The 20,648-nt window shown below is 44.2% G+C and overlaps 8 protein-coding genes across 8 annotated transcripts; 3 read left to right on the forward strand and 5 right to left on the reverse strand.

Moving 5' to 3' along the window:
- Positions 1 to 202: 202 nt before the first annotated feature.
- Positions 203 to 2,827, forward strand: FA14DRAFT_179433 (uncharacterized protein; the record flags this gene model as incomplete). The annotated part of the gene is made up of 1 exon (XM_025500920.1): positions 203 to 2,827. The coding sequence occupies one exon, from the start codon at positions 203 to 205 to the stop codon at positions 2,825 to 2,827; it is 2,625 nt and encodes an 874-aa protein (XP_025356370.1).
- Positions 2,828 to 3,001: 174 nt separating this feature from the next.
- FA14DRAFT_160961 (uncharacterized protein) lies at positions 3,002 to 7,888 on the reverse strand. Its single transcript, XM_025498908.1, has one exon. It carries the CDS (start codon positions 7,826 to 7,828, stop codon positions 3,080 to 3,082), a length of 4,749 nt encoding a protein of 1,582 aa, XP_025356371.1. The 5' UTR covers positions 7,829 to 7,888; the 3' UTR covers positions 3,002 to 3,079.
- A 323-nt stretch (positions 7,889 to 8,211) lies between these two features.
- Positions 8,212 to 9,911, forward strand: FA14DRAFT_160962 (PNK3P-domain-containing protein). The gene has a single exon (XM_025498909.1). It carries the CDS (start codon positions 8,393 to 8,395, stop codon positions 9,830 to 9,832), a length of 1,440 nt encoding a protein of 479 aa, XP_025356372.1. The 5' UTR covers positions 8,212 to 8,392; the 3' UTR covers positions 9,833 to 9,911.
- Positions 9,912 to 10,114: 203 nt separating this feature from the next.
- FA14DRAFT_114651 (uncharacterized protein) lies at positions 10,115 to 10,978 on the reverse strand (the record flags this gene model as incomplete). Its single annotated transcript, XM_025496065.1, has 2 exons — positions 10,115 to 10,471; positions 10,748 to 10,978. Coding segments are annotated over 2 exons (588 nt in total), but the record flags the coding sequence as incomplete, so codon positions are not given.
- A 585-nt stretch (positions 10,979 to 11,563) lies between these two features.
- On the reverse strand, positions 11,564 to 13,341 carry FA14DRAFT_164627 (putative ribosomal protein S4.e, cytosolic; the record flags this gene model as incomplete). The annotated part of the gene is made up of 2 exons (XM_025499900.1): positions 11,564 to 12,355; positions 13,339 to 13,341. 2 exons carry the CDS (start codon positions 13,339 to 13,341, stop codon positions 11,564 to 11,566), a joined length of 795 nt encoding a protein of 264 aa, XP_025356374.1.
- Positions 13,342 to 13,820: 479 nt separating this feature from the next.
- Positions 13,821 to 18,077, forward strand: FA14DRAFT_51539 (uncharacterized protein). Its single transcript, XM_025502449.1, has one exon. It carries the CDS (start codon positions 13,961 to 13,963, stop codon positions 17,993 to 17,995), a length of 4,035 nt encoding a protein of 1,344 aa, XP_025356375.1. The 5' UTR covers positions 13,821 to 13,960; the 3' UTR covers positions 17,996 to 18,077.
- On the reverse strand, positions 17,754 to 19,695 carry FA14DRAFT_160966 (uncharacterized protein). Its single transcript, XM_025498910.1, has one exon. It carries the CDS (start codon positions 19,534 to 19,536, stop codon positions 18,160 to 18,162), a length of 1,377 nt encoding a protein of 458 aa, XP_025356376.1. The 5' UTR covers positions 19,537 to 19,695; the 3' UTR covers positions 17,754 to 18,159.
- A 360-nt stretch (positions 19,696 to 20,055) lies between these two features.
- FA14DRAFT_179440 (uncharacterized protein) lies at positions 20,056 to 20,558 on the reverse strand (the record flags this gene model as incomplete). The annotated part of the gene is made up of 2 exons (XM_025500921.1): positions 20,056 to 20,414; positions 20,483 to 20,558. The coding sequence occupies 2 exons, from the start codon at positions 20,556 to 20,558 to the stop codon at positions 20,056 to 20,058; spliced, it is 435 nt and encodes a 144-aa protein (XP_025356377.1).
- Positions 20,559 to 20,648: the final 90 nt, after the last annotated feature.

The following is a 20,648-nucleotide window of genomic DNA, read 5'->3' on the forward strand; positions in this document are numbered from 1 at the left end:
CATTCAAAAAATCGGAGAATAGTTCACCGGAACGGGCGGCGTTTTTCGCTCTCACAACCACTCATCAAAAAGCCAAAGTTGATCAAAAACAAAGCTACTCTCCGAATGCTTATTGTTGTCGCTTCAAAAGTGCTCTTTATGTGCAGAATGATCCAATGAGATGAACAACAATCACAGCTCAGGTCAAGCTAATGCGTCCATCATGGCGCAAAGGCCAATGAATGACCATCAAGCCATGACAGGAGGAACAAGAGGAGTTCCGCTTATGATGCCAAATCGTAATTCACCTTTGTCTGGAATGCAACAACAGCAAAACTTTCAATTGAATCAAATGCATCTTCAGCAACAACAGCACAATCAAGGCTCTAACGGGCAGATGATGCAACACAACCTCCAGCAACAACCACAAATGCAGATGAATGCAGGGCCGAATAGTCAGCAGCAGCAGAACATGAACTTATCGTCCGATTCAAAGATGCAAGGGCGAATGCAGGCACCTCAGAGAAATATTCAACAACAGCAGCAACAGCAACAACCTTCACAACAAATCAATGTTCGCCCGATGCATTTAGAAGCTCAACATCAAATGCAACAAAGTCCGATAAGTCCTCAAATGGATATCTCAACCAGCTCGACTGGCATGATGTCCGACAGAAACGAACAGAATTCAAAGCAGGTCGCTCAGGGTTCACCCACTCAGCCGGGTGATGTTCAAAGGATGCTGCATCTATATATGCACGATTATTGTCTAAAGAATAATCTGATCAAAGCTGCCAACTCTATTGCCAGTGAGACAGGCGTAAGAACGGATGAAGGCGTTCCTTTTGGCAAGGAACATGATCAAGGTTTACTTTTAGAATGGTTTAAGACATTTTGGCAAAATTACGTTAAAGCACAACAAGATCAACCGCAAAGTTCTCTTCGATTGCAGCAATCTGATTCACCGCAGGATCTGTTTTCTCAATTTGACAAATCACAAGCGATGGCAGGTGGTTTCGGTCATGGCAGTGATATGCGAAGGACAGAGACGGAACCTATTTTCAGAAATACACCTTCCCAGATCAATCAAAATGGCCCTTTGGGAGGTGGTTCATTAACACCTTCGCCCTTTGGAACCGGAGCCGCTGCTGCTGCCCGCTTTTGGGGTTCTTCAGATATTTCAGAGGATTCCGTCATGCAACAATTGACTCCGAGAACATTGGGTAGAGAGACGGCCGCTTCGATGCAGCGTATGGGATGGGAGGGTAGACCAATCGAATCTTTAAGTGGAGAGGAGAAGAGCAGATTGGCAAATGTTGTTCGTCAATCGCAAATTCATCAGCAAAATGCATCAATGCAACTTATCAATTCACTTCAGCCTAGTCCGATATCTTTATCAAAGATAGGCACGAATGAATCGCGGAATGGCAACAATCAAAATTTAGGCCGACAGTCTCCCAACCTTACCATTGGACTTTCTTCGCCTATCTCTACGATGAATGTACCTCCATCTCCAACGACATCAAAAGGTCATTCGAGCGGCGTGCCTGCATTCAACAATTCGAGAAAGTCACCAGGTCAATTGGCATCTAGAAAAAAACGAAGATCTTCGGTGAACCTCCAAGCTTTGAGTCAAATACAAAATGCAGGTCAATCTGGTAATAACACTTCTCCCGTCACAAATCGTAAGAACGGACAGGTTCCACCGCCTCCTGCATCACCAGCCGAAGCAGCACGCACGTTTGAGGAGCATCAGAATTTGGCCAAACAACTTCAAACGCAAAGCCAGAGCATCATCGGACATCAAGGCCTGGTATCACCTGCTAGTAAGCGAACAAACTTGAGCAAAGCGCAACAAGCACAGTCTGATGCTCAATCACATGCAACTTCTCAGATTTCAGCTCAGATACAACAGCTCCAACAACAATTAATGCGCGATTCCAATACAGGAGGAGGAGGTAGTCAGCCGAATAATCCCCTAAGTGGTGTGGCGATGCAAAGAAATACTTCTAGTTCGTCTAATCAAATCTCGCAATTGCGAATACTGCAAGGTAAACTTTCGCAAAACAATCGTGAACAAGATGATCAATCTGGCAATCCGCCAAGTTCTGCCGGAAAAGGTATGCAAAGGCCAGGCTCAGTTCAAGGACCGATTGTGGCCTCTCAAATGCCTCCTGTATCTCCGGTAACGTCTATGGGACCACCAATGTCAGCGCCTGCAACTCCATTCAATTTTGCATCTCAACAAAGAATGTCAGCTATAAGCAATTCACCATCTTCTGCATACTTTGGCGGAATGGGTATGCCGGCAAATTGGCAAGGAAACGGAATGGGCGATCCAGAACAGCACGGCAGTGGTGGTAATGGCAATCCTCATCAGCCAGGCAATAGTGCTCCGATGCACTTCACTGCTCAACAGGATCCAATGATGAACACCGGAAACAATATGCATCCTCCACAGCAAGGACCTGCAGGATCCATAAATGGTTTGGGTCTTGGATTTAATGGTCAGCCTGGTGGGCCTCCAGCTCAACATCAACAACCACAGCAGCAACAACAAATGCACCATATGGCTGAGCAATCACCAATGATGGCATTTGATCCCCAATCGCATCAACATCAAAATCAGATGGGTCTATCACCATTTACAGCACAAGGTCAAAATCAAAACCCAATGGCATTTTTGCAATCACCAAAGCAAGCACAAGAACAAAGTGGAATAATGACTCCAATGCAGCCTATGGGAGGAATATCCGCCGGAACACCCATGATGGATCAAAATATTTGGGCATCAATGGGAATGGGAGGAATGGAAAATCACGGAATGAATGAACCTTTTAACTCATAACAAGAGCAAGCACAGCACCATCAATGACGATGAAACGAAAATGTATCATTAGAAAAAAATTCACAGCGGAAGCTTTACCCGCAGAAAATTTCATCTTTGCACAAGGAACACTAACATTATTTACGTCGAAATTGTTAACAGCAGCACATATTTGACATGACAATGAATGATTATTGCAAAATTGAGAGACATGAATACAGAACTTCCTAAGAAAGTGATATGATATAATGCATATAAGAATGACATAAAAGTTTAAGACTGACTATTGACCTTCATCCAGCCAAATAGATTTTCAAGTGCGACAAATCTTCTACCTGATTGGGCAGTATACTTTGTCACACAGCCAAGCAGAGTCTGCAAAGCATTTCTTGTTGGACTTCCGATCAACCAACGACTTTGGATCAACTCAATCTGCTTTGATGCATTGACGGCGATTGGATTCTTGTGATCTTCTTTTTCGTCATTTCCAGTCATTGCGTTTTGTAAGATTGTTCGAGCTTTACTCAATGCCTTTTCTCCGTCGAACAAAGATTCAAAGTAACACAATTGATCATACAAAGCTTTATCGCCGTATTGTACCATCACCTTTCCGTGACAGCCGGATACTAAGCAACGCTTTGCAGAAATACCTTGTAAACGTGTGGCAGTGGCACAACTTGATTCTGTGCACACGTTCCAGAATTGATAATATTGACCGATATAACGTCTAATTGTCGTTTCAAGCTGAACGGCTAGGTATGCCATGCCCCATTGGCGTTCACACTGTGGGCATGCAATTCCCATTGGTGTCAAAGAATGAGAAGCATCAGATGCTTCCTTGTCACCAGGTTTGCTTGATTGCATCAGGCCAGGAATACCCAAAAATTTGACGCTTTGATTGCATCCCGGACAATTGATCAACAAAGGTTCACATTGAGCAAATCGAATTCCGTCAGGGGTTTGACTATCAAGCGTGACGAATTGTCGATCATCTGCAGATGAATGAAGCGAAACGGATTGATACTTGGAAGCATCCAAACCTAAATGCTCTGCAAGTCTGCTTCGATCTGTTCCCACGATTGAATCACACAGACGTTCGACAGGCGGAAGGATTTGCAGTGAAAGGTAATGCTGCATGTCTACCTTCAAGTCGGAATCCTTCCTTCGGAGATCGTCAGGATGGTATGCACGTTCAGCTTGAGCTGTCTTGGAGCTCGTGCCTTCTTCTGATGTGCAGAAGATGTATGGGATCACATCTCCCATTCGGACAGTGATACCTTTAGCTTGCATCCGTTTCGCAACTTGGACGTGTGGCAATGACTTGGCCGACTGTTCATTGTATTCTTCCACCTTTTTGGACAATCTCTTGTAGATGATAAAGTCATCCAACGCAACGTTATCCATATTCTGAGCAACTGTTTCAAGATATTCGTGAATTTGTTCAACAACAGATTCTGTTGCCTGACCTGAGAGGATCTGCTCCAGTACGTAATTTGAAACATTCTTGGACAATGCACAGTATTCACGTCTCTTCATATCCAGACCTTTGATTTCGGTGATGCGTTTGCCATCATCTTCAACCTTCATGGCAGCATACTTCTTCTTTTGTAACAGTAACATACGCTCAAATACAGCATCAGTGTCGATTTCCAATAGACGATAACGTTCGTTCACCGCCTTTTTGAAATCATTACCAATTCGCTTTGCTTCGTCCAAGTCCAAGACGTTTGTATTGATCATAACACTATCTGTGTCACCATAGATAACGTCGAGTCCCAGGCTTTCGGCCAATTCTTTCGTGGCTGTCAAGACTTCTCTGCCCTTGAATGTGGTCAAAGCTGCCAATGGACGAGCGAAGAAACGACTTCCTTCGAAACCCAAACAACCATACATGGAATTTGCAGTCAGCTTCAAGGCAAGTTGTTTGATGTTCCACTGCAATTGCTTTGCTGCACTTGCATTTCGGTCTTTCATCAATCCTTTCACTTGTCGTCTTCTTTGCACCAAAGTGGAAATCAATCTTGGCAAAACACCTTGACTGACATCACTCGAAGGGATTTCTGGCATCTTATCCACATCATCAGGACGTTCATTGCAGTCTTTCCTGTCCACGGTGGTGAAATCGATGTTGAACTCTTGAATCAAGGAAGGGTACAGGGAATTGAAGTCCATCACAAGGATATACTTGTCCCAAAGACCTTTCTTGGGATCAAAGACAAGACCACCCTTGTATTTGTCTTTTTTGACTACTGCACCTTTGCCTTCTCCTTCTTCTTCCTCCTCTTGCTGTTGTTGCAATTGTTGTTGACGTGCAAGTTGTTCCCTTTCACTTTTGTTAAGCTTATCGGGGCAAATGTATTTCTGTCGATGGAATTCGTGCAATAAAATGAATTCGTTTCGTTCTGCACGACCACCGTTCAAAGTTCTTGACCAAGAATTACCTGCCAAATTTGTCAATTGTTTCGTCAATCCAAGAATTTGCACTTTGGATGCCAATGCCATTTGGAAAAAGGCATCCACTTCGTTATGACGAACAAAGCTGATCAATCTTTCCGGGGAAGGAGCCAATGAATCAAAGAAAGAAGCTGTATCATCCGGATCAATGTCCTCTCGTTGAACTTTCAAGTGACTTGCACACATTTCTGTTAAAGACCAAGTTGTGGACGTGATCATACCCTTTGCTGTATCACTTGCCAAGTCGCAGATCAGTCGACCAGAAGCGTTACGCAGATTAAAACCCTGTTTGAGCGTTGGCATCTTCTGTCTTCGCAATCTACCAATTCGGCTCCAATGATCTGCGCGCAAATCACGCATTCTATGAAGTAGGATATCAAGAGTGACACCACTGAATTCGTGACCCACAATCACATCCGGATCCTGTTGTTGAATTTGGGCAAGTAAAGTGTTTAACAGCATGCGTTCATACTTCACAGTCAGAATCTTTGTCTTGCCTGCCTTTGCCTCACGTTCAAAGTTTGGTGGGAACTGATCTCCCAACGGTCGTACGACAGAGAAGAGACTGCTTTGCATATCCTCCGGTGGAGTGGGATCTTCGATTTGAACATCCTTCCATGTCCTTGCCGCTGCTGCGACAATTTCACGTTTATTCTCCTTGTGATTGACCACAGTCCTGATTGACAAGCTCATCACGGTTAGTGGTGGTACTTCTCTAGGTGCGTTCTGGTCTGTATCAGCAAATGGCTTGACAAACTTTGCATCATCAACGCTCAATTCGATCTTGCACCAGCTCAAAGGAGTAGAGCCTGCATCACGGATATCCACACTTTCAACGTCAAGCCAACAAGGACCCATGATACGACGTTTGACGACGAAAAGTTCAAATGCACTTGTGTTTGCACCGAAGACCCGTGAAAATGTCCTGCCTTTCAAGTCCAAAGGCAATTGTGGTTCATCGAAACCGTATTTCACCTTGAGATAATTACCTTCTGCTGGAACATCTGGAATTTCGAATGCGTACTTGCGAGGTACCCATTTGGACAAGAAGGACTTGATTCCGTGCCTGCTGCGAATCTCGTCAAATTCATCGTATAGATCATCTTCTGTTTGACCTTCTTTGGGTAAGAGGTATACACAACGCTCAACACCCTCGACTTGAAGACAAGCACTAACAAATTTGCCGCTCTTTTGGTCTTTCACTTTACCAATCAAGTAGATTATACCTTGTTGTTCTGTATAATCAGTCCAGAAGAATCGCACATGACGACCATCAGGCTCGTATGGGCTGACTTTGGAGGTAGACGAAAGAGAAGATGCACCGGTCTTGGCATCAGCAGGACTTGCAGATGCATCTTCCACATTTGCCAACTTGGCACCAATTGATTTCCAAGTATCTTTGAGCACTGCGACAGGCTTGGATGGTTCAGCTGATGAAGGTGATGTGGACACGAGCGGCTTCACTTCTTCTTGTTCTTCTTTCACTTTGATGGGCGTTGGCTCAGCTGGCTTTGAGCGAACACTGCTTGCATTGACGCGAACTGTGTGACCGTTAGACGATGTTGCTGCATTTGGTGCACGAATAGAGAGTCCCAGTTCGGCTTCATCGTCATCCATATCGATGTCATCATCAAGGGCAGCCAGTAAGTCAGGATCGATTCGAGATTGTGATCTAGATCTTCTGTGATGTGAATCTTGCTCCTTTTCATCTTGAATGCCCATACTTCCGATCTTCTTCGAAGCTGAGCGCACTCTCTTTGCAGTGGGTATATCGCCGTCATCGCTCATATCATTCTTGCCGCGAGACCATGGAGGTGTATCGCTGCCAGTGATGTGCACGTCAGGTTGAAGACCATCTGATGGTGGATCCAACGGATCGCTGCTTGGTGGACTCATAGGGCTGTGACGTAAGCGTGTGAATGAAGGGGCCTCGACTTCCTGTTTGCGTTTACGGATCTCAGGAGCAGCGGCTGAGAAGCGATTCTTTGGTGTAGGACTGTCAAAGTCAGGACTATCGCTGTCACCTAATCCGCCCATAAGACGTTTCATGAAATCGTCTTCCTTTTCAGCCTTGACAGCAGGTCTATATGCATCGATCGTTGTATTGGCAATGCGTGAATGTGCTAGTGGTACGCCTCCATCATTTCGTTTTGCATACATGGACGGCATTCCAGCTTGATTGGTTGCTGGTAAACGATCTTTCTTGGCTGTTGCTGTTCCACGCTTCTTTTTCTTCTTCTTGCGTCCTGTACGTTCATAATAATCATTTTCATCTTCGCTATCTTCATCATCTTCACCATGTTGATGGGAATGTTGATTCCATTCGTCACGTCCGTCATCCACGTAACCTGATCCGTCATCGTCTTCGATAAAGTCATCGTTCATCAATCTTCCGCGTACGATGGATTTGTATTCATCTTCTGATACTTCATCGTAAATGTCATTCTCAGATTCTGATCCTGATCCTGAATTGTTCTTGTGTTTTGAAACACCTGCTCCTGTTCCACCTTCGCGTCTTGCCTTCAAAGCGGCTAAAGCGTTCTGCCGCTTGACTCGAGCACTACTCATTGTGACCTTGTATCACAGAAAGAGCAATGTATCGAGAAAGATGGAGGAATAGAATAGGATGTAGCTGTAAAGGTAAAGACAATTGATGGTTTTGAGAATTGAGAGAACCTTGTAACGCGTTAATACACGCACTGTACGCGGGTGTTAGATTGCATCTACTCTCAGTACAGTTGAGGAAACGCGTTCAAGAAGCCGTGTTAATTGCTCGAAGGGAAGAGCAGCACTTTTGTTAGATTTCCGCGTTAAGACGCGTCTCCATGCCAAATAACGCGAAGCACAGCGTGACATACTCTATGGAATGAAGTGGTGCGGGAAGGATCTCAAAATAAGGTTATTGTTGCTTGGCTTCTAGTCATCAAGTGGTGTCTTTGTTCTACTACTCACATCATCAAATGGACGTCCTATTGATTCGAAGGAAGAAGTAGACACAAAGTGATATTGATTCTGAGTCATTACCAACCAATCAATCTCTCATTTCATATCAGCAACCTGATCCACTTGAACATAATTCATGCAGCACGCAAGACAGCGTGTTCGCATATCGGTTTGCGATATATACGGACTATGACCAAGGATGCCGGAAAGATGACGGAAAGCAAAGGGAATGGATATCGTGTGTTGGCCTCTGCTAAAAGGACACCATCTTCAGAGGTGAAAAAGGATCCTAAACGTACAAAAATGGAAGGACAAAGTTCTCCATCTGCTCAACTTGCGCCAATCTTTCGTCGAAGAGATGATGCAGCTGCATCTTCTTCAGCGTCGCCATCTGCGTTGAAATGGAAGAAACCTCTGGGAGCACAAGGAACATGCTTATACGCAGAGTATGGTAATCCATTCGAACGTGAACTGGAATCAAGACAAAAGAACGGCAAAGTTGGAAAGGTCAAAGTAGCCTGCTTCGATTTGGACGGTTGTCTAATAAAGCCCAAGGGAGGTAAGACATGGCCATCAGCTACAGACGTATTTGATTACGAACAAGCATTCAAGGGTACATTTGAACGTGTAAAGCAGGAATACGAGAGCGGATCATGCATTGCAATCATCACCAATCAAAGTCAAAGTGACCCAAAATCAAAAAGGCTACAGACGTGGAAGGTAAAAATTGCAAATATCGCACGTGTGATCGATTGTCCCATGATCATCTTTGCAGCTATTGCAAAAGATGGATTCAGAAAGCCTGGTAGACTGATGTGGGATCATGGAATCGTCCAGTCTTACGTCGAAGCAGGTGGAAATGCAAAGGATATCGATGTAGACCCTTCAATACCCTTTACCGAACAAATTTCATTCTTTGTCGGAGATGCTGCCGGAAGAGTAGGCGATCATGCTGATACCGATCGCAAATGGGCAACCAATGTTGGAATTTCCTTCTATACTCCGGAAGAGTACTTCCTCTCCGAAAAGCCAAAAGCCTACAAGCTGACTGGTTGGCGTCCCGTACTACCTGACGCCAACGACGAAAAAGGAACTCTTCCCTCAAACTTTTTCACTCAGTCTATGAGCTCAGATAAGCTTGACCTTGTTCTATTTGTCGGCCCACCAGCGGCTGGGAAGACTAGCTTTTATCGTCAACATTTCGCCGATCGAGATTATGTTTGGGTCAATCAGGACACTTTGAAAACTGCTGCTAAATGTCAAAATGAGGTACGAAATAGCTTAAAAGCTGGTAGGTCAGTCGTGGTGGACAATACAAATAGAAACGTAACAACAAGATCGCACTATATCCAAATCGCACAAGAATTGGGTAATGTTCAAGTTCGATGTGTATTCTTTGATGTATCCGAAGAACTTTGTTGGCATAACAATCTCTTTCGAGTAAGGGCCGGACTGCAACCTATCAACGAGCCAAGACAATTGTTACCCAAGCTGGCAATCTCTAGCTATTACAAAGGTCTTGAGATCCCCAAGAAAGAAGAAGGCTTTGATGCAGATGTTGTTGTTGTAGAATGGGCTTTCAGAGGTGGACAAGAGGCAAAGCAAAGATGGTTAAAGCAATGGGAATAAATATTGATTGTAAAGATAGTACAGTTTTGTAAAATACATACGCTTTCCTTTAGCACAAAAGAGCAGTTAATCTATTCTCTTCATTTCGATCTCTTCGTGTCCATGACTACCGTTTCTGTATCTATCCTTGCTACTCTTCTGATCATCTTCGTCATCTTGATCATCATCATCAAAAAGCACGTGTGGTGCAGAACGCGAACTGGACGTACGATGTGAGCGCTTTGACTGTTCGTCATCTGTTGAATTCAACAATCTAGCTTGCTCTTCATTGCTTCCGCTGCGATTACGTGCACTTTCAGTATCTGTATTCTGATTCAAGCCAGATTGGAATCCAGATTTCATCTCTCTGCGAATAGATAAAGCTTCTGCCCATACGACTGAAGCGCCAATATGTCCTGCCATAACCATCCAATAGAATAGACTTGTCGGGAAAGCTCTTGTATAGGTCCATGTAAGAGCGAGATGGATTACGTGAAGGGTGATTGTGTGATCTAGAATATGGGTAGGCCTTCTGATCAAGATTGACAATAAAAATACGTCCACTGCACCTGTTAAAGCCCATGCAATTACGATGATCCAACCTCTGGACGAATCCTGAGCAAAGATTGGCCACCAGCCTTGATTGGCATATATAGCCTGCTGTTTTGCATTTTCATTCTTTGTATCGCTAGCCATCTTAGCTTCCATGATCAATCTTTCTGCAGCCGCTTTTTCCAAAATACTTCCTGCTCCCAATCGTTTACCTTCCCATGCAATTTCTCCAATATCTTGAATTTTGATAAAATAATTGTCTTGACTATGCAAAAAAGCTTCATACTCCCACCAAAACCTCGTACCAATTCGATCTTTATCTGAATCGCTAGTTTGCAAGTTTGAATCACGTAAAAAATCAATCTCACGTTGATTTGCTTTTACTTTGTACTTGTTCCATGGCCATGGTCTACCTCCGTCTAAGATCGGATATCCAGCAATTTCACGCCAATCCAATACCATTGAAAGAGAAGTTGGTCCGCCTTGAAAGTTTAAGGCATGCTTGTTAAACGATAATAATCCTAATAGAGGCGGTATGATGAAAGATAAAGCGAGATAGTGTAACGCTTGCAAGGACAGGATTTGCGATAAAATTCGAACTGCATCAAAGCCTTGCATTGGTCCAGAAAGTGCTTGCCATCGCACATCCCCCACACCAGATGGCATGCCCAAATGCAAAGTTGGTCGCATTCTTTTATCTCTTCGACATGGTAGAGAGAACAATACAAATGTTATTGTTTCTTGTGTTACTTGAATAGACGCTACACGCACCCTGCCTATAGAAATAGAACATATTAGACAGTGTTGACGCCGGCGCAGGGCTCGCTCTCTAAAACGGCACAAGTCAGAAAGCTTTACAGTCGCATGGGGAGGGGGGTGTTACCTTGCTAAACGATACAGAAATGAGATTCTCTTTCAATTAACAAACAAGCCTCTGGAGGACTTTGCTGATTCACTTCTTCAATAGTTCCTAGTGATTGAGAATTGACTCATTGTCATTTTTGGCATATTTGCCGGCTTTTCATACATGGATGAGTGTGGATGCTCGTATAGGTAATATGTAAATGTATGTAGATCAAGTATGTGAACGGCGAGAAACACAACTATGAGATCGATATGCGATGGAAGAGAAGGGCACTAAAAACAAGAGACACAAAACATTAACAAAAGACAAAAAGATTGTTTACACAATCATTCTGCTTATGCGTTTTGTGCTTCACGTTGACGGCGACGGTTGTCACGTTCTTCAGCGATTGTGAGTTTGATACCACCTCCCTTTGGCATAGAGATCCATGGCTTACCGCCTTCACCAATGACAAAGATGTTGTTCAAACGGGTAGAGAATTGACGGCCCAAAGTGTCTTGAACATGGACAATGTCAAAACCACCAGGGTGACGTTCACGACCAACAATAACACCAGCACGACCTTGGTTACGACCACCAGTGACCATGACGTTTGATCCTGTGTCCATGTGGGTGAATTCGAGCAACTTTTGGTTTTCCAAGTCGAAACGAACAGTGTCGTTGACGCGGATCAATGGGTCGTTGTAACGGATGGTACGTCCATCGTGTGTGACGATTTGTGGAACACCCTTGGCACCCAATTGAACCTTCTTGACCTTGAGCAATTTGTATGAAGCTTCTTCGGCGGTGATACGGTGAACGACGAATCTTCCTTTAGCATCGTACAAGATACGGAAGTGTTCACCACTCTTTTCGATGGAAACGACATCCATGAAACCGGTAGGGTATGTGTTTTCAGTGCGAACCTTACCGTCAACCTTGATCAATCTTTGTTGAGTGATGGCGGTAACTTCACGACCTGTCAAAGCGTACTTGAGACGGTTGCGCAACAAGACGACCAATGGCAAGGATTCACGCAATTTGTGAGGACCAGCAGATGGGCGGGGAGCGTAGGTACCTGACAATTTGTCGAGCATCCATGAGGATGGGGCGGCCAAACGCTTCAAATGCTTCCGGGGTCCACGTACCTGAAAGTAGGGAGAAAGAAGAATGTGAGTAAAAAAGCTTGAAGAAAGGGTCGAGGTATTCTGGCAGTGCTTGAATGTCGAATCCGTGCAAACGATGGGGTTGCTGGATTGTATCCATTACGGCGAGATAATGTCGCAGATCTACTCTTTCTAGCTGTATCAGCATCAAGCAAGATGTGCAACACTGCGGTGCAAGAGTAATAGAATCCTACTTGGGATGTTCCAGGGTTGCTGGGATCGGGACAGTCGTTTGGTGGTCGAGTAGAAAAGCAATTTGATGTCGTTTCGGTATGTCTTCCATAATATGAGCCATCTGCTTCATTGCCATCTCCGTCACATTTCTCAACATAATTCCCATAGCCTCCCATCTGTCGATCGAAAGCACTGCCAATGTCGAATATTATCTGTATTCAGAATGTGAAACTTACCATTCTGAATGAAAAAGAAGGAAAAGAAGATGTTGGTTAGTCTACTGTGATCGTGATTGTGAGAACAGCGGTCAAAGAGACATGTTTGAGATACGTACTTGACTATAAATTGATCTTGAGTCGATGGAAGATAGGTGAAAGAGGAATGAATGAACGAATTCACAGTTTGAATGGATTCAGAGGAACGGGCGCGCACAGCACGAGTGCGTTCGTTTACTTTCTTCGCAGCAAGCAAGGCTTCTCACTTCAACAGTCAATGGCTCTTAGGTCAGTAGCAGCAATGTCAATACTCAAGCGTACGTACAACTTGCTCTGCGGCGCTTCTGACAAAAATTCCTCGCGTGGGCTTTTGCGACTTTGTAAAAACACGTGATTTACTGACTGCGCGCAGCAATCCAATCTTGCTTATTTAATCAAATCTCTATCTAGACCAGATTACACACATTACGAGAATTGGAGTGTGCACCTTCTGCCATAGCTTCGGTGCCAGACACACCGACCTTGATGTCGGACAAAAACGATGACATAGCTCATTTATCCATCCATAATCGTTACCATAGCAACGGAGACTGATATCCGCTTTTTTCAGACGGCGTACCTGTCGGGATGACGAATATTGTCATATTGTGTGTGACGTTTTGTCGGTTGAATGATTAGCGTGTTCTTTAGGCGTACAAGAATTGGCGTATAAGCTCTAAGGCTGTCTGACTTCATTGGCATGCTATCAGTGTTCTCTCATTGCGCCCACCGACATGGCGCCAATCAAAACGCCAATCCAACAGAAGATCAATTGAATGTCCACGTTGCGGAAATGATGAACATAATTTCAGCTCTTTCAGGCTGATAACGTCACTCTATTCCTGACCTTTCAGTCGCCGAATCGGTGTAAGGGCAGATGATCAGAATTGCAGCATTCAGTTGCATTTGATCAGCATATTCGGGTTGGAAGATTACACATTTGCCACTTGTGACCAGTAATGTAGTTGTCAGATGATCTTTTAAAAATTTGACTGGATTGGAATTTCGGTATGCTTTGACTTGTATCATGATCTTTTCTCACCACCATCGCCTTCTGTTGATCGTATGTAAGATCGATCCTCATTTGGATCCTACATTGCTGCTGGTCAGCATTTATTCGGCTTACTGATTTGAGCAGAATCCTGATCGACTAGCTATCATGTCAACTTTCTCTAAGCCATTACCAGTGCCTCCGCACAAAATGATTCCATGTATCGATGGATCAGAAGATATGGAAGAATTGGAGTTCACACTAAGGGAAGCAGAAGTCATTGCATTATCAAAGCCAAGGCGACCAAGTGAACCTTCCACATTACCAAACGCAAAAGCATTTCAAGTTCTAGGAATAAATACTCGTTCAACTTTTGATCAAGATAGTGATTCAGACGAAGGTGAGCAAACTGATCATTCTTCTTCGTCCAATCATCATGGCACGGTAAGGTCTAAATCGCCTTCTTTCATGTCATCGTTCTCCAAACGATTGCACAAGAAGTCACCTTCAATCGGTGGCTCATCCACCTCATCCTTCAGAAGAGGGGGCTCCATTGACGATCATGTTGGCTACAGAAGTAGTATTGATGAATTCAGTGGTAGCAGTGTGAGATCTTCGGAGGATAGCTCATTGGGCGGATTTTTCAGACGGACTTCAAAAGATCACCCAAAGACAGCTGAACAAGTGCCACCAAGAAGCAGTAGCATGCAAAATCAAATGCAAAACAGCAATCCCGTCAGAAAGTCCAGCTTGATCGACACTCGTGCTGCCATTTCTGCAGGATGGATGCGTGGTCCCGCAGCAGAATGGCCATACAAACCACGCAAGAAAGGCTCAAGGGCAAAGAAAATACCTTCTATCATACCTCCTTCTCATAATCCATCCAAGTCACTTATTCCAGCTTCTTCTCCCGCTCTTACGGCTGAATTTACTGATCTCTACCGTGATGAAACGGACTGTGAAGATGAAGCAGAATGGGCCATTACTGTGGAAGATCGTTCAAATTCAATTGATCATCAAATTATCGATGATCGATTGCCTGGAGCATTTTCAAACTATAACCGACTTCCAGAAGATGTCCGCAAGAGGCAATTTGCAAGTAAGTCAAGGCAAAAGCAACATCAAAGGACATTTTCAACAGATAATGAATCGAATGCAAGTTTCTCAACAAAGTCCAGTCGATACAGCACAAAGGCTGATTTCGAAAGATTTTCTTCGAGTGGATCATCTACCAGTCATACGAGCGGTGTACCATCTTTGATGGGAAGCAGTGAGAAACATGATTCACTTGATTCTTCATCGATTTGGTCTTGCACAACAGGCAGAAGTAGCAAGATGGAAACGATTGCAACTCCGTTTGATCTACGGAAATTTCATCAAAATTCACCTCCTTTATGTCCGCCACCAAAAGAAGCCTTACCGCCCATTCCCACGGGCGAAAAAGCCTGGCATCCAAAAATGGCAACTCCGCCTTTGCTTCATTCTATAAGTTCTACACAACGTGCGAGTCCAAAAAGTAGTCGTGAGAGAAGCAATGGTCGACCTCTTCTTCTCAAAGCAGACAAAGATCAGGACATCAATACAATACGTAATGAGAATGCACATACGCCCCGCATACGTCCGAAAGCAAGAGGTGCAAAGATAGGCGAGGAGTTCTATTCTGAGGAGCTAATGAGCACGTTACCAAAGTTGATCACTACGGACAATCCACGGCATGCAATCATTGAATGTGAACAAGATCAAAATGAGTCAGAGGGACATCATAAGCAGCCTACATTCGGAATTCCTCGTCCTGCTCCATCTCCTCCAGATGGCAGTGGAGCGGTCGTCAGAACACATCAACCTGCCGTCCGTAACTTGCCAGCAATTGTGACAACTAGAGCATCCACACCTGCAGTGTCATTGCAAGTGAATCCGCTTGAAGCAGAACAAAAGGAAGAAGTTGCTTACCCTAAGAAAGAGCAAGATCGTATGGAAACTCTGTTCTTGGGTACACAAGATTCTCCTGACGAGAGATTGCCAGAGGAAAGAAAAGCAGCATTTGAAACGGCTGTTAGAAGATTGGATGGTACGATACCTGACCAAGATGTGACAGAGGAAGGTATTAACAACTATTTTGACGGACAGGAGAAGCAATCGAAAGAGCATGCCTCCGATGAATCAAGCCAAGACCAGGACGAGGATGATCTAGCAAAGCATGCAAATGATGTTCCATCACCGGATACGGTCGCTCGAATGGTGGAACAATTACTGAAAGAAGTACCTTGTTCGCCTTTGGGTAAGACGATCTCGCAAATCATCGAAGATGAGAAGATCACCAGCCCTACTGAGCCCGACTTCCCTGCTCGAAGTGATTCTCCGACTTATGCTGCCTCAATTTCATCTACAATGACAGATTCGTCTCTGGTACCCTCTTATTATCTGAGAAGTCCATCTCTGCCTAGTAGCGGCGAAGAATCTGGGTTTGTGCTTACATTTGAAGCGGAAGAGACACCAATTGAGGAAAAATTGGAAGAGAATGTCATCGAAGAGAAGCCTGAGCAGGAAGCAATTGCAGAACAGGAAGAGGAGCAAAGGCAGGAGGAAGAGAATAGACGGGGAGAAGCACAAGAGCAGAAGGGCGAAAATGGAGAAGAAGATGATGACAATAAAGCGTTTCACGAACAAATTCATGACTTCTTGCAACCTGATGAAACGCCAAGTTTTGAATTCGATGAATACATGAACAAGAAAAAGCCGTGTTCGATGATCAGCTTAAAGAGTCCTTTAATTCCCGATTTTGATCGTAGCTCTTCACCCGAATTGTCATCAAAAGGCGGAGAGGACGACGATTCAAAAGATTCTCTAGCTCAACGTCATGGTTTCAGTACCCCATTGCATCTCATCAAGGACAAGATCACCTTTGATGGTGATTATGATGCTCCTTCTTTGTCTTCTTCTCCCAGTTCTTCTGAAATATCCTCTAACATGGAACAAATCGCGGAAGAAGATCGAGCAATCCGAACAATGGAAGATGCTTTGGATCAGATTTTATCTGATTTGCCACCGATGTGCTTGAAAACGATCGAACCACTCTCTCCTTTACGTTTATTGGACGGAACAATTCCTTCTGCTCTTAATACTCCAAAGGTGGACGCTTTCACTCCCAACACTGCATTGCAACATACTTTTCCTAAATCACCCGCTCCAAAAGCTTTGAATGTTTACAAGACTAATACTCGATACTCAACTTCTCTTTCTAGACCAAGACCGAACAAACTACTGGATCCAACAACGCCCAGAAGTTTGTTCCCCCGTGGTCCAATCACGCCAAGGTCGCCAAAGCCAAGAAAGGAAGCTCCATTGCCAATGGCTGTAAGTCAAGCAACTATTGATGATGCACCGATGCAACTTGATATGGATTTCGACGCTTCACCAATGTCAATGGCAGCATTCATTCCGTCAGATTCTCCGTTCAAGAAACAAGACTTGATACCTTCTTCACCATTTCCAACGCCTTTGCCCGATTGGCCAGAAACACCAGTAGTAAGGGAGAACGATGAAGAGCAAGCTGGAGTGCAATCACCTATACCTTTCTTGCCTCAATTGTCAAGTGGGCCAAAACGTGCTGAATTGCCAAGATCGCCATTACCATCTGAGGTTCCTTTACCAAGATCACCGAAGCCTTCAACGAAGATGACATTGGATTCACTCAAACCACGAGTACAACCTCCAAACTCTACATTGCAAATTCCAAGTACGGCCAGAGAGTTGTACAATCACTCAACACCTCTTTCACCATTTGCAAAGGATGTTGCCATTTCAGCTCCTTGTACGCCAAGATCACCTCTTTCTCTGCGAGCACTACGGTCTGCCAAACCGATAGAACAACATCCAAGTAGCAAGACAGCGCAGAGAACTGATACGCGAAAGGTCTACCTGGCCGCTTCTCCATCGATGAGTATACAGTCAAACCAGAATCCTGCCATGTTTGTACCTTCTTCGATGCATCAGGTCAGAAACATTCCTGCTCCACTGGTCTCCACTCCAAAGACAGACAAGGTTAGCAATCCTACTTCTCCCACTCATTCACCCTCCAGTAAATCTCCACCGCCAAGAACGCCAAAGTCACCCAAACGATATTCAAACAATCAATGTTCAACACCTTTAACGGCGGCAAAGGCAAATGTGATGCAAACGAAGCGATACGTTTTGCCAATTTGATCCAATGACCGGGAAAAATTACACATAATATTCATGATAGTCACCTTTGTACATCAGTCTGATTCGAGAAATGATATAGTCTATAAAATAAAATTTGCAAATGACCGATGACAAGTGTGACCGAAGATTATATAAGTATTACAAGCAAGATAGACAACTCCCTTTTACAGAGATGCAATAGAACGCTTTTTGCCCAATTGTGAAGCGTCAATTTCGACTGGGATATAATCATCCACACGTAAGTATTCTCTTTCATTCATGATCTGTGACCAAGTAGATTGTGAAAGTTGAATACTTAGATGTGAAGTGGCTAAAAGACGTTTTTGATTTCCAAAGAGCGCATGTCCACTGGAAGGACGACGACCAAGTCCAACGAGCGATGCTAAAGACTGTGATCCAGAGTGTAAGCCTCCGCTACCACTTCCGAACAAAGTTGCGAATTCCCGCTTGGATTGATTGTGCAAATTTGGCACAGGCGTATGATCTTCGATTGGAGAAGTAGGATGAGAATCAGAAACGCCTAATGCTTGACCTACTGGACCTTGACTGGCATTTCCTGTTCTTGCCTCGATCGAATCTTGCTTGTTTCCCGGTACTTGTTCACCTTGAATTGTGACCGGAACACGTCCATCAATGGTTTCGTGCAAAGACGAATCGCTATGTTCGCCAGACATCACCGATGCACTCTGACTGGCTTGTGGGATTGAGCCAGCACGGAAAGCCTGCGTTCTCTGTCCTACAGTCGAGGGTTGTGATTTGCTTGAGGACGATTGGAAGCGTGCAGCTAATCTGTCTAGAGAATGAGCCAATGCACTACCTTCTGCCAAATGCATGTCTACAGTCGCATGTCCCTGTGATGTGCGTTGCAAGGTGATGCTGCCTTGCCATGTAGGGCTCTGTTGAATTAGGGTGGAGGTAACTCCGTTGACGAACATTTGTGCATCGATAGTATTATCAAACGAGTATATTCGACTACTGTCAACTTTTGGTGGTGCTCTTGTGGTAGTTTTTTGAGCGGTTGAAGCTCTCTGTTTCAATGTTTTCCTTACTGCAGCTTTTGCCTGTTCTTCCTGTTTTTGTTCTTCTTTTTGTGCTAAACGGATACGTTCTGACATTGCAGTCCATGTTTCATCACGAGATTGTTGGAATTCTTGCTTTTGTGCTTGTTTGTTGTACTCTAGTTCTGCTTCTTGCGGTGTAGAAGGTGCATTTTCTTCAACTGCTTTCTCTGTAGCTGTAGCACTGCTACCAGCACTTGTACTTGTCTGTGTATCTTGACGAATAGCTTCAAAGCGTGCTTCTTGCGATGTGGAAGGCTGTTCCTTTGACGGTTGCTTTTTCAGTTCATCACGTAAAGCAGAGAATGGACTTCCACCACTTGTGCTTTTGCTTGAAGATCCAGATCCCGATTGAGCATTTCCTCCTCCGATCGAAATACCACGTCCAACCCGAGCAGAAGAATGCAGGATACGAGTAGACGTTGCTCCACTGTGGGAAAGGACCCGAGCTTGTGTTATTCTGGTGACTTGAAAGAGAGTCATTTTTGGTGAAAGTGAGAGGTTGTTTGATAGAGCAAGCAGGTTGATCTCTCCTTCCCTTCTTATATATGGTTGAGGAAGATGTATGTGTGCAATCAAGTCAATGCACCAACACTATCCAAGTCTAGAAGATTCAATCACGTAAGACATTTTTTTTTTTTTTTCCCAACTTTGGTTTCCTAATTCCCAATTTAGCGTACTTTTGCCCTTGTTTTGTATACGACGAATACGCGCTTTTTGTGGCTGCTCACACAAGGCAGAAGCCGGTGGATGCACTTAATCCGGAAAGTATAGAGCAAGCCGCAAACAAAGCAGCATTGACTATCATCGTTCCTGGCTGAATTTGAAACAAAGGCATAGGCATTGATGGCTGAACCTCAACGGTCGAGACCAGTATTTGCAGTACTAAAGAGATAAATCTGGGCAAAGTGTGATCTGAGATGGTATAAGAATTTGATCCGGTTGGAGCATGATAAGTTACAAGAAGTATATACAAAGAGAAGAGTCTGGCAAAAGTGTTTATTACATTCCAGTTTGTGTCCTGCCTGCATTGGATGCAGCTGCAACGGTCGCTTGGGGTTGAGAAGCAGCTGTAGCATCGGGCAAGGGAGCTGGTTCACTTGCGGCTGCTGGAACGGCGCCCGCTCCAACACTGACTGGTGCTTGTTGATTCTCTGTTGGCTTGACCGTCATTGGATCAGTTGCTTTATAGGCAGGAGGAGCATTCCCATCTCCTTCTGTTTGATCGACTTGTTGTTGTTGATCATGCTTTCTTGCAACTCCATCTCCCGGTCTATTGTTTGGATCATATTCTCCTGCATCCCAACAACAATCACATCGACAACATTTATCGCAACAAGTCCAATTTGCACCCCATGTACCTAAAAGCAAGAAGTAGAAAATTGTCAATAAATGCTCTTTCTTTTATATGCTCAAGGAATATACTTACGTGTATTGAAGAACTGTTGTAAGATACCGGTGCAGAACAATCCGCAACATCCGCCAGCAACAGCTCCGTCGTCCATGATTGATGTATGCGTATGTGTATAGTAGTAATGAGGTGAGGGTAGGATGTGGAGATCAAAGATGCCAAGATAATGTATTTAAATATTTAT

This window comes from Meira miltonrushii (assembly GCF_003144205.1).
Source record: "Meira miltonrushii strain MCA 3882 unplaced genomic scaffold FA14scaffold_2, whole genome shotgun sequence".
NCBI lineage: Eukaryota > Fungi > Basidiomycota > Exobasidiomycetes > Exobasidiales > Brachybasidiaceae > Meira > Meira miltonrushii.